This window comes from Macrotis lagotis, chromosome X, assembly GCF_037893015.1.
Source record: "Macrotis lagotis isolate mMagLag1 chromosome X, bilby.v1.9.chrom.fasta, whole genome shotgun sequence".
Taxonomy (NCBI): Eukaryota; Metazoa; Chordata; class Mammalia; order Peramelemorphia; family Peramelidae; genus Macrotis; species Macrotis lagotis.
In genome coordinates this window covers 271,587,736-271,601,872 of record NC_133666.1, presented here as the reverse complement: position 1 = coordinate 271,601,872, position 14,137 = coordinate 271,587,736, and the positions used below count along the sequence as shown (strand labels likewise).

The 14,137-nt window shown below is 34.1% G+C and overlaps 1 protein-coding gene across 1 annotated transcript in view; it reads left to right on the top strand.

The window, feature by feature from the left end:
- ITGA1 (integrin subunit alpha 1) overlaps nt 1–14,137 on the top strand; it is a 191,129-nt gene that overhangs the window by 78,724 nt on the left and 98,268 nt on the right. The window contains exons 3-6 of the mRNA XM_074208716.1: nt 9,008–9,120; nt 11,297–11,385; nt 11,476–11,590; nt 12,310–12,437. Coding sequence (XP_074064817.1) covers nt 9,008–9,120; nt 11,297–11,385; nt 11,476–11,590; nt 12,310–12,437 — 445 coding nt within the window. The remainder of the gene's footprint in view (nt 1–9,007; nt 9,121–11,296; nt 11,386–11,475; nt 11,591–12,309; nt 12,438–14,137) is intronic.

Genomic DNA, 14,137 nt, shown 5'->3' with positions numbered 1-14,137 from the left:
AATTTATGTAAATTGAGAACTATCTGTGTATTTTCCACCTTTACACCTTTATGTTTACTTTCACCCTAAAAACATTAAGTGCTAAGGTTAGACACTCCATATTGTCATTTAATGATCCTCACTGTATGGTTTCAGCCTACTTTCAAGACTTATTTCCTATAAGTCCCCTTCACACCAAAAATATTTTAGCTAAACTGTTTTACTTTCTGGTCCCCAAATTTGACATTCAACCTCCTGTCTTTGTGCCTTTGGACTCACTATCTGACATGTCTGATTTGAACTCACTACTCATTCTTAGCTTCCCTCAAAGCTCAGCACATGTGCCCCTCCTATGGAAGCTTGATTCTTCTAGTTATTGATATTCTTTGCTTCCTCAACCTTTAATTTATTTATATGTTTAAAGGTTGTATCCCTGAAGTAACACACACACACACACACACACACACACACACACACACACACACACACACAGACACATCAGATCTTTGAGGAAAATGTTGTTCATTTTTTTCCCTAGTATCAGTACATAGTGGACATTTAATCAATTAATCAACCAATGATTAATAAATATTTGTGGAATTAAAAATGGAATTAACTATCAACTTCCTTTGGAAGATTTTTGTCAATTTCTTCATATTACTTCTAAACACCATTATTGCAATAGAAATTGACATATATGAAATTAAGTCTTTCTGTTTATATTCATTATAGACACACTCCAGGGCAATGTTTCCATTTTTTTGGTTTGTTTGTTTATTTGGCACACTCCCTTCTCAGATTATTTTGTATTTACTTCTCCAATTATTTACTATTTTCCCTAGGGATCATAGGAAGGCATGCTAGCTGAATAGGATTTAGAACTGGAATAGTCCTTAGAGATTATCTAGTTCAATAGCATTCTAAAATGTTATGCATTTAGAAGTCTGAAGCCCAAACCTGAAGATCAATGCCCAGTCATACAGCTACTAAGAAAGCAAAGTATCATTCAATTTCAAATTCTCTTACCTCATATCCCCCATTCTTTCCTCTGTAGTACATATTCTCCCTAGAACTTTTTTCTAGATCAGGGATTCTTAATCTGGAAGGACTCAATATAGATCTTTCCAGAGAATTTGAGGACTTAGATGGGGAAAAGAAAACATATTCTTATTTTTACTAATTGAAATTTAACATCTCTTTCAATCATTTAAAAACAACATTCAGAGAAAGCTCTCATAGGTTTCATCAGACTACCAGGGTCCATGACACAAAAAAAAGATTAAGAACTCCTGATATATGTATATATCATGCATCTATATGTGTAGGTAATTGTACATATGAACTCACATATATTAATGCATACATAGAGGCCTACATATGTACATACAAACATGCATGCATAATATGCTATCATTCTACTAGTGCTCTTTAGAGTGGTACTCTTTTTTTTGTATTCCTGCCACACTGTTTATCCATATGGAACTTGTGGTACAATAAAACTTCCAAAGCTTTTCAAATGAACTGTTATTAAATCTGCTTCCTCACATCCTGTACTTATGCAGGATTTTTTTTAAAAAAATCAAATTGGAGATTTCCATCAGAAAGGTCTACTTTAGTTGTATGTTGACCTTGAATTCTCAAGCTATAGCTGGAAAACTTAAATTCTGACAGGTTCTATGATGCTAGAAAGGCTTTGATTATAGCACCAGGGATGAGCTATAGGCCTATGATACTTGAATTAAGTACAGAGTCTTCCCACAAGAAGTTGGATATCAGAAAATTTCTTTGCCTTCAATAATCAATTAAATAGACACATAATGACTCTCAGACATGTGTTGAACTCTTCTGCTTCCATAGAAAAAGTAACAGAATGGTAGAAAAGGGCAGTAAGAATCACTTAATTTTAGGATTATTTAGAATATTCATTTAACTTTTGATGCTGTTATTGTTATATTTTTACAATACACTGAGAGGCAGCTAGGTGACCCAATGATAGCACACTGGTCCTAGAATGAAGAGGATCTGAGTTCAAATCTGCCCTCAGTCATTTCCTAGCTGGGTGACCCTGGGCAAGTCACAACTCTGCTTGTCTCAAAAATACCAAACAAACCAAAAACTGATACACTGAGTTCAAATTCTAGCTCTGCATTTCATACCTCTGGATCACCTTTTTATGTCTCTATTTCCTCACATATAAAACAACAGAATTAGGCCCAATGATCTCCAAAACCTTTTCTAGTTCTAAATCTAAGTCTGTTGAGGAACTGAAACCTTGATTTTTTTTTCTAAAAATAAAAAAATAAAAGAATATCTAAATGGAAGAATGCTTTATAGGTTCAACTTAGGGAGGTGGATAAAAGAACTGGTGTTTCTTATGACCTACTATATTTAGATGACTCTAGTAATGATTCACTTTATTCCTGACGCATCTCCTCATACCATTTATTCTACTCTCTCATCTTCCTGCTTTCCAGCTATGGAACTATAATTAAATAAAAACTAGAATTACTACCAAAATAAGTGTGTCAATCTATTCCCTTATAGATTCATTTACCTTCCAATAATTCAAGTCAAAATAACCCTGCTAGCAATCATTCTTTATGTGTTGTTTCTCCAATTAGAATGTCAGTCAGTCAATATCAATCAAAAACAATTTGTCCCAGGCACTGGGCCAAGTATTGAAAATACAAAGAAAAGCAAATAAGAGTCCCTACCCTTGAGGGAATTGAAGAATGAGAGATAATTTGTTAAAGAATATGTACAAACAAGTTGTATAGAGATAAATTAAAGATGATTGAAGATAATTGAAGATTACAGAGGGAAAGCACTAGATTCAAGAAGGATTGGAAAAGACCAAAGAATGTAAACTTCTTCAGGGGAGAGGGGGTTAATCCTAATTTTTATCATAATAAAGTAACTGATAAATGTTAATGCTTAATTTTTTTAAACTCAATTTGGTGCATCATGGTCTCCAAATAAAAAAAGAAAAATCATCTTAAGCAATACCTAGAGAACTAGTCATGTAAGAGAAAGACAAATAGAGCAGCATAAAGGTAATTGTAGTCTTTTTTTTTAAATCTATTACAGCAAATGAAGCTGAAAAATTCTATGAAGGACTTGGCAAGACACCAAAAAAAGTTCACATGTACGAAAATTCTTGATGACTTAAATGTGGAAGTAGGAATAAGGGAACAGTGAAAACTACACATGAAAATTTGGTCCAAGATCAAGAAATTAAAGAGATCAAAGATTTTCAGAAATCTTATTCCAGTACAAAACAAATATATTCTTCAGAAAAAGTCTAATAGTGCTGGAATGATGACTCTCAAACATTAAAAAGAGAACTTTATTACAGACAAGGAATTATAAGGAAGTCATTTCAGATTGATTCTCCTTGTACAGTTAGATCAAACAATTGGTGAAAAGGTCAAGGTAAACACTAAATTAGAAGATATTTTTTATTTACGTTTTTATTTACATATTACTAAAATAGTCTTGCTGTAAGAGTAAACCTAATCCCCCCTCCCTCCCACAAAAATTAAAAAACCTCATGAGAGATAAAGTGAAAGAAAGAGAAAAAAATGTGCTTCAGTCTGGGTTCAGATTACCATCAGCTCTGTCTTTTGGGTGGATTGCATTCTTTATCATAAGTCCATCAGAGAAGTTACTTTCATATTTTGCACAATTGGTATTGCTCCATCCATTTATTAAGAACTCCTGATATGTACCTAAATATACGTGCATATATTTATCTATATATGTGTGTAATTGTACATGTAAACTCACATACATTGATGCATACATATGTACATACAAGCATGCATGTATACCATTTATTATATTTTCTCTCTCCTTTCACTCTTTCCCCCTTCAAAAGTGTGCTATGGGCCAGCCAAGTGGTGCAGTGGACAAAGCACTGGCCATGAGGCCAGGAGGCCCAGAGCCCACATTCTACCCTAGAGACCCAGCAACTACTCAGACCCTTGATCCTGAACAAGCCACCTAATCCCACAACCTTGCAAAAAATAAAAAAAGAAAATGTGTTATACTTGACTATCCTTGCCCATGATCTACCCTCTCCTCTATCACCTACATACACCCTCTCCTCCCCCGTTCTCCTTTTCTCCTTTTTCTTCTAGATTTCTATACCCTATTAAGTATGTATATTGTTTCCTTTCTGAGCCATTTCTGATGAGAATGAAGGCTCCCTCATTCCCCCTCATCTTCCCCCCTTCCATATTATTGCAAAAACTATTTATTGATTCTTCTACATGAAATATCTTAGTCTATTCTACTCCTCTTTTCTCTTTCTCCCAGTCCATTTCCTTTTCATCCATTGACTCCATTTTAAAAAATATATTATACCTTCATAGTTAGTTCTCTCCTGTGCCTCATCTATAAAAGCTCCTTCTAACTGCTCTAATAAATGAGAAGGTTATGAGTATTATTAGTACCATCTTCCCACACAGGAATACACACAGTTCAACATCATTAAATCACTTTTAATTTACTCTTCTCATCCACCCTCTCTATGCTTCACCTGAGTCCTGTACTTGAAGATCAAACTTTCTGTCCAGCTCTGGCTGTTTCAAAAGGAACATTTGAAATTCCCCTGTTTCAATGATAGTCCATCTTTTCCCCTGGAAGAGGGCATTCAGTTTTGCCGGGTAGTTGATTCTTGGTTGCATTCCAAGCTCTTTTGCCTTCCAGAATTATATTCCAAGTCCTATGAGCCCTTAATATGGATGCTGTTAAGACTTGTGTAATCCTAACTGTAGTTCCATGATATTTGAATTATTTCCTTCTGGATGCTTGTAATATTTTCTTTTTGACTTGGGTGTTTTGGAACTTTCTATAATATTCCTGGGGGCTATTTTTTTGAATCTCATCCAGGAGGAAATCAGTTGATTCTTTCAGTTTCTATTTTGCCTCTGCTTCCAGGATATCAGGGTAATTTTCCTGTAGTAATTCTTTAAAAATGAAGTCAAGACTCTTTTTTTCTGATCATGACTTTCAGGTGGCCCAATAATTTTTAAATTGTCTCTTTTGGATCTGTTTTCCAGTTGTTTGTTCAATGAAATATATCTTGTTTTCTTCTACTTTTTCATTCTTTTGCCTTTAGTTCCATTTTACATTTGAAGGATTTGTTTTCTTCAGAGAACTTTCTTATCTCCTTTTTCATCTGGCCAATTCTTTTTTAAGGCATTCTTCTCCTCATTAACTTTTTTGGTTTGCTTTTTCCATTTGATCTAAACTGATTTTTAATATGTTGCTTTCTTCAGCAATTTTTGGATCTCCTTGACTAAGCTGCTAACTTGGTTTTCATGTTTTTTCCTGCATCTCTCTCATTTCTCTTCCTAATTTTTCCTCTACCTCTCTTACTTCATTTTCAAATTTTTTTTTGAGCTCTGAAATAGCCTAAGATCTACTTCTATAATTCTTGGAGACTTTGGATACAGAAGCTTGGACTTTGTCATCTTCTGAGTGTGGGTTTTGCTCCTCCATGGGACCAAAGTAATTGTCTATGGTTAGGTTCTTTTTTTTCTGTTTACTCATTTACCCAGTCTGTGCTCTGGATTGGGGGTGTTTCCCAAGCTTTTGAGTATTATTGGAATCCTGCCCCCCTGACAAGGACCTCTGTTCCTTCAAGGTCTTATGGGAGCCTCTGACTGTTCTCCTGCCTGTGCTCTGGTCTGTGGATGGCAATGGGGGGGGGCAGACTGCAACCAGGGTCTGAATATGGACAAAGCACAAGAGTACTGTCCCAGGGCCAGAGGAGAGACCTCAACAGTTTCCCCTCACCCCCTTACCTTCTCTGGGCTAAGCACTCTGGGATCAGCTGCCAGGTAGCTCCCTGCTGGGCCTCTCTGTGGACCTGCTTTCATTTCCTGGGATCTGGACTGTGCTGACAGCTGGAGCTGCAGTGAGGGCTATGGCTGCATTGAGGGTCAGGTTGGTCTGGGCTTTGTGCTCACTCTGGCAGAGATTTCCCTACTGAGCTTCCAAGTTGTGCTTGGTGTTCCCTGGGTTAGCAGGTCAAGTAATTGCTTCTGCTTCCAGGACCCTGTACTCCCAGGGACCCAGGAAACCCACAGGCTGTTCCCAGAAGCCTGTAGCACCTTCCCTCTGGCACAGCAATCTTGGCTGCACTGCCACCTCCTCTAACCCTGTGGAACAGAACCATCCCATGAGCTTCTAGGTTACCTTGGCCTGGAGAATTACCTCACTGGATCTTTCTGTGGATTCTGTCATTTGAAAATTCAGTTAGAGTCCTAATTTTAAGGTTTTTTGAAATATTTTGGAAAGAGCTCCTGGGAAAGCCTGTTCTCATGCCTCCATATTGGCTCTGCCCCCTAGAAGGAAAATTGTTTAAAGGATTAGAAGATAAATATCAAACTACAAAAATAAAGAAGCCATCCCACTGAATGACTTTCATGAGACAAGTATAATACTGATGCCCATTTTAGGAAGAGATAAAGTAAACTATTAGCATAATGAATATCACAGCAAAAACATTAAGGAAAATATTAGCAAAAAGAATATTTTTAACAAATTTAAAAGAATATTCATTAAGACCAAGTTGAATTTACACCAAAAATGCAAGATTAGTTCTTAATGAGAAAAACTATAAACATAATAGATCATATTAATATCATTGGGTTCAGAAAAGATTTTACAAAAATATAACACTCATTATAAAAAATGTATAAGAAAGCATAGGCATACTTCATATAATAAACAATATTTACTTAAAATTAGCAGCTTTAATTAGTTGTAATGGAGAAACACTAGTGGTCCTTCCAAGATAAGCAAGGATAAAGCAAAGATGTTCATTGTTACCATTATTATTTTTTCTTAAAATTCTAGCTATTAGATTTATAAAAGTTAAAGGAATTGAATAAATAAGCATAAGCGAAGAAGAAACAAACTGATCCATTATTTGCAAATGATATGATGGTTTACTTAAAGAACTCTGAAGATGTAAATAAAACTTAATTGAAATATTAACTTTAATAGAATAGCAAGATAGAAAATAAATCCACAATCTTTCTATTTATTATCTTGGTTTAACTGAGTTTTCTCACTCCCTTCACTCTTTATTGTTTTGTATATATTCTCCTGTGTATAACTTCTCTAATTTCTGTTTTGCTTTGATTAAAGAATTTCTTTGCTGTTTACTATGTGTGTTCATCTGGGACTAGTATTAGATGAGAAACAGGCCAGACCTTGGAAGTAGAACCTGGGTCCCCCACCCTGCCAAAATTATCAGAATTTAAATGGAACTGGATTATATTCTGTAGATAGATCAGTATTTCAGAGAATGTGTATTCATATACACACATACATGTACACATATGTCACTATGTCTATTGATCTATGAACTATTTATGTGTCTGCCATCGTTCCTCTATCTATCATCTATCTATCTATCTATCTATCTATCTATCTATCTATCTATCTATCTATCTACCTATCTATCTATAGCAGTGCCCTATCTCTCTATGAAGAATAATTTGGTCCCAGGTTTTCTGAAGGAAAATTCTCTCTTGAAGGAGTGAGTGAACAAGACTTTAGAGATGTCTGTTCTGCCTCCTTTTTAGTCCCATACAAGGACAGTCACTTTCTTACAAATAAAAATGACTATATTCCCTAAATTAATTTTAAAATTTAGTGCTTTACCAATTAAATTACCAAAAGTTTATCTATAAAACTAGAAAAAATAATAACAAAATTCATATATAGAAATAAAATGTTCAGGAATAGCAAGGGAAATAATGAAAAAAGTAGAAATAAATAGAACCTAAGTTTGAGAGCTCCCATTATCCTATAATGCAGAAATCATTAAAACTGTTTGATACCCATCTAAAAATTAGAAAAGTCAATCAACTGAACAATTAGGTAAACAAGTTCTAGAAGTAATCAAACATTGCAGCATAATGTTAGCAAAATAAAAGACATCAATTATTAAATGAGTACTTCAACAAAATCTTCTGGGAAAACTGGAAAGTAAACTGTCAGAAATTATGTAGGCCAACATATTACACACCACATACCACAGTAACCTTAAATCTAGCCATTCATCCTAACTTCATCTTTTCAGAGTATCATTTGGAATGAATACATGACCTAAATAGAAAAGGTCATATCAAACAAATTAGAAATGAATGAAAGGAGATTCCTTTCACAGCTATTATGGCTAGGGGGAAAATTCTTAACCAAATAAGACAAAAGTATTCATTAAAAAAATGGAGAGTTTCAATTATAAAAACTAAAAAACAAAAAAGCTTTCCTAGCAGTAAAATTAATTCAGTTAGAATAAGAAAAGAGGCAGTTCACTGGGGGAAAATATTGCCACAAATTTCTTTGATATCTGTCCAACATTCAAAATATACAGGAAATTGATTCAAATATATAAGAGAAAGAGAAATTAACTAATAGATGAGTTGTCAAAGAATATGAACATCTAATTTTCAAATGAAGAAAGATAAGCTATCACTAATCATGTTTTATACTGGACACACTATATGTCTTTCTTGCTTTACCTATTAAATTTTAAATTCCATGGGCACAGAACTTACTCATAAATACTGTGAATCCCAAATACCAATTACATTATGATGCTTCCTATGGTTTCTTGTATAGCATTTGATTAGCTTATCATCTCAGATATTATATGTGAGACTCTTGAGAAATTAAAAACCTTACCTGGTTAAATATTGGAAGTTAAAATAAGTACATAAACTCCTAATTATGGGTTTTATTATTGTTTTATATTTTTTGTCATTTATCCTTAGATATGTATGGAGATTTGGAGTGCATTTTCTGTGTGGGAGGTATTTTAAATAAATTTTTCATTTGAGAGAATACTCTCTGCCTTAATTAGATGCTTTTAGAACACTGATCATTGACTGAACTTGTCTATAGGAAATACATTTTATTGTTAATATTTTTAGGACTGGCCATGAAGTAGCTAAAATAAAGAACTCTTTATTACTTAAAATACTGATTCATATTATTTAATTTCCAGGGTACTCATTGGTTCTCCACTGGTTGGCCAACCCAAGAATAGAACTGGTGATGTTTATAAGTGTCCAGTAGGACGAGGAGAATCATTGCCGTGCATAAAATTAGATCTTCCAGGTAAGGTAAAAGAGTGAATTCTATTCACTAAAATACATTCAGGTCCCTCAGAAAATGAATCTGGAATATTTATCTAAGGATAAAATGACAAGTGACAATGGACTAATAATATAGGGACAGCTATAATTACTTTATTACTTTATTATTTTTATATTTTTATAAAGTAATTACTTCCTCCAATGGTTCTTGCAATTTCACAGGAGCAACATGAAATAACCTTTCCCAAACCAATTCCCACTGAAAGAAAAAACAAAACAAAACAAAACATAATAACCAAGATTTAGTAAGGAAGGAGACTAAGTCAACAATTGATCCAACCACAGTCTGAATTTCTTCATATTTGATATTAAATTAATAGGCATCAACATATATGTGCATGTATATATATATATACTATAATCAAGTATGCAATCTTTTGTTCATTTTTCAAAGACCTTCATAATCTTACCCCCTTCCTTTCTAGTCTTCTTACACCTTACTTCCCTCTCCTCCTCCCCGCTTACATAATCTAGAATAAGTGAAAGTGACTTCCTTGCTATTCCTTGAATAAGATACTCCATCTTCAGACTCTGGCTATTTTCAATGACTTTACTATATTGAGATTCTCTCTGCCCTCTCCTCCACCTACTAACCTTCCTAGCTTCCTTCAAGTCCCACCTAAAACCCTTCATTCTATTAAAAGTTTTTCCTGGTCCCCCTTCCCACAACTGCCTTTCTGTCTTATGATTATCTCTACATTATTTTGAATATATCTTATTTGTAGATAGTTGTTTTCATGTTCTCTCCTCATTTCACTTGAGAGCCACTTGAGAATATGGACACACTTTGTCCCTTTTTTGTATTTCCAGTACTTAACACGGTATCTGACACCTACACACATACATATATACATACATATGCATATATATTGACATCTGTATATATATGTTTATATATTACATATATACCCTCATATCTCTTAGAAATTTCAAGCAGTATCATAAAGTGTATTAAACATGAGTAAGGTTCACTTGACAGTACTGGAAAGAGATGCACTACATACATCCGATACACAAGTAGAATCCTTTGGTTCTCTGAGCTTTGAAGAACACTCCAAATAGAATTTTCTCTGAAACCCTAGAGGAATGGAATATCAAGTTGAAATTATTTAGTGATGTAACAAACACAATTAAAAATTCCACTTTTTCCCCAGTAGTGGAAGGGCCAAGAGAAACTGCTCCAGTGTGACAAAATCCTATGGGATCTTGTCTGACCTTGGGTCATCCCCAAACCAAAGAGTCTCTGGGAGTTCAGGGTCATTCCAGGACTAAGAGAAAGCCAAAAGTGATGTTTAGAACAGGGGAAACCTAATTCCTTGGATTAGGAAAGCATCTAGGTTTCCTAGGTAAAGAAACAAACTATCCAGAAATCCAAACTTCTTGTTGGGATATCAGACCACTAAAGAATGTCAGGCTAATATAATTGGCCATAGGGATGCCCGATCTCCTTTTGTGAGAGATAGAGCCTAACTAACCAAAAGCAGTATCTGCTTCCAAATCCTATTCTGGTAACTGATACAGTTTATGCCCATGGAAAAAATTTTTTCTGGAACCAACTTGAGACCAAAATATTGATATCAAATATGTGCTAATCACTGCACTTCTTTCACTAGAATTTCATGACTACTATTTTAATCCCATCCACACTTTTCTTATAACCCAACCATATTTACCAGAATATTGACATAAAGTTGAAAAACTTGCATTTGGATTTCCCACTCTGGTTTCCCACCCAATTTTAGCACATATTTTGTTAGAAATTTTTGACACATTTCTGAACATGTAGTGAGACATGCAAAGCTACTTTATATATACATAAAACTCATTTGAAGTTGAATATTTTATCTGTTTCTATTAGCAAAACTATGTGAGAGGCAGCAGTCCCACATTCTCATTGCCTTGCTATTTCTGCACTTTTTTTTCAATTCAGTAAAACTATTTGAGACAGTGACCCAGACAAAGATTCTGGGACCTAAGCCAGTTTTCAACTTTAACTGCTTCATTTTATTCCTAATTGTAATTTAAAGAATACTTGGTTGTTCCCCCCCCCCCCACTAAAAAATAAAAGGACCAGATTATTTCATCCTAAAGACATTGCTTTCTGTTTCCATCAATTTACATTTTTCTTCTATTTTTAGTTCATACATCAATTCCAAATGTCACAGAAGTAAAAGAGAACATGACGCTAGGATCCACTTTAGTTACTAACCCAAAAGGAGGGTTTCTGGTAAGAAAGAAAAGAGCAATATTTTTAACGGCCCTAGTAAAGTGATCATTGTAAATCTTCAGGATTTTTAATTCTTTTTTTCTTTTTAAGGCTTGTGGGCCTTTGTATGCTTACAGATGTGGACATTCATATTATACAACTGGCATCTGTTCGGATGTTGATTCCAATTTTCAGGTTGTCAACTCCATTGCACCATCTGTTCAAGGTATGCATACCCTTGGAATATTTTTGTGTGTTTGAAAAGTAGTCAGTAATGAATGAGGAAATATATACACAGAGGCATGCCAAAAGCATGAAACATTTATCTCAGCTACCAGTATTTCCAATTTAGGTCAACGTTTGCTTTGCTGGTATAAAACCAAACATTGGTGCTATTTGGAGAATTGATCTTGGTGTAAATAATTTTTAGAAAGGCATGAAGCACTCCATTGGAAAAATGTCAAGTAACTTTTATTGCAACAACAGAAATCTTTTTTAGATAAAGAAATCATATATTCAGAGACAAAATAAAATAAAAATTCATAACTCTTTTAATATGCTCATTGAAAAGTTTTCAGTAATAGTAATTCCATACATGAAAAGTTGAGAGACGTTTATCATAGACAAGATACAAAAAGTAAGTTTCTTGATTGCTACCAATATTTCAAAATGGCTAAGAAACGATTTTTTAAAATGAAACTTTAAAAAGGCATTTCAGGAGGGCGGCTAGGTGGTGCAGTGGATAGTACATGGGCCCTGGAGTCAGGAGTACTTGCGTTCAAATCTGGCCTCAGACACTTAATAATTACCTAGCTGTGTGGCCTTGGGCAAGCCACTTAACTCCATTTGCTTCTCAAAAACTCAAAAAAAAAGGCATTTCAATTGCATATAAAAAGAGGGTAAATGCAGAGTACATAGTTGCCAATTTGTTTCTTTGTATTATAGGATGCAGCTCCCAACTGGACATTGTCATAGTTCTGGATGGTTCTAACAGTATTTACCCCTGGTCAAGTGTTACAGATTTTTTAAATAGTTTACTTGGGAAAATGGACATTGGTCCCAAGCAAACACAGGTAAGGGAGTTCTGCATTTTTGTTCTTGCTTTTTTGGATCAGAAAAAAAGTACCAAACAATAGAAATGTGTTCATTTATGAATCTAAATATCAGAAGTGACTTATAAACTAATTGTGTCTCTGTTCATTGCTAACAAAAATGGCATATCTAGAAGGTGTTCTTTTTAAGAACATTTTAAGCAGAAAATGTGGCATGAGTACCATTTTAAAATTTTGTTGATACCTTTTTGTTTTTATATCACTTTCAATTGTGAATATATTCTTCCCCTATCCCTCCTCATAAATCAGCTTTTATAAGAGAGAGAAAAGAAAAAACTAAACAATTCAGCAAAAAACTCACTTATCAACCATGCTTGACAACATACGCAAATATTCACACTTTAATCCCCCTCTTCAAAGAAGGGATAAAGGTGCATTTTCTCTCTTCTTCTCTGGGGCTAAACTTGGTCATCCAACCATGTTTTTATTGCTCTTTACATTTATGTTGCTGTAAACATAGTACATACTTCTCTCTTGATTCTACATACTTCAATCTACATAATCCTATAAGTCTTCTCTTCTGTGAATTTTTATATTTACTATTTTTGTGTAGCACAGTAATTTTCCATATTATTCACACACTAGAGTTCATTTAGCCATTCTCCAATTAATAGACACCTTCTTTGTTTATAATTACTTGCTTTCACAAAAAGTACCACTATGAATAATCTGGTATATTTAGTATTTTTCTGTCAGTTAGAGCATATACGTTGAGATCTATGGGTCAAATGTTATTAACATTTTATTCAGTTGTGTATTTTTTTTAATAATTCTAAATTGTCTTTCAGAGTCTTTGTATCAATTCAAAACTCCCTTGTTATTGTATTCCTTTTATTCCACATACCCTTAATCATTAATATTTCGTCATCATCTTTGTCAATTAACAAGTTACCATTTTCAAAGACAATGAGGAACAGACTTTTTAGATGTGGAGAACTCATCAAATAATAGCAATTTTTAATATAAAGTTGTCCATCCCTGCTCACAACAGATTTGTCTCAATGTGCCTAGAAACTGTGATATGGACTCCCCAGAGTACTATATTTACATTGTGGTTTCCGTTCTCATGTTGCATAAATGAAGGGGTAATGAAATACAGGATATTGCTAAAAATCTGTTTTTCCTTATTTTTAATGATTTTTCCCTTTGAGTAGTAAATGCCCCAGGCTGAGTTGTAGAAAGTCACTGTCTAGAGCATTTTTATCCCAAGAGCACCCATTACTCAGCAGATCCCCCTGTTGGTCCCTAAAGAGAGCAAAGCCTACATGCATTCTAAATTTTTGATAAACTTTTCTTTAGATACTTATATTTATTTCTTCATTTTTAATTTATTGAATTCCCAGTAGATGTCTGACATACTATTTGTACACTATATTGACATGATCTATGGATTCAGAAACACTATTTAATATGGAAAAGACAGGACAGGTGGTTAAAGTTTGCTAAAAACAAACCTACAAATAAAGGCAATCCCTCAAGGACAGGAAGTAATCTTGTAATTATCATCTATCTCTCAAGCTAGTACTAGTGAACATCCCTTGTAGGAAGGGGTAGTCATGGATAGAGGAGGACTATCTTGTATGTTCTGATTCTCCTATGATGCCTTTCTATGTTTTTCATATTTGTGAGAAAAAAATAAAACTGATATTCTCTATCTGATA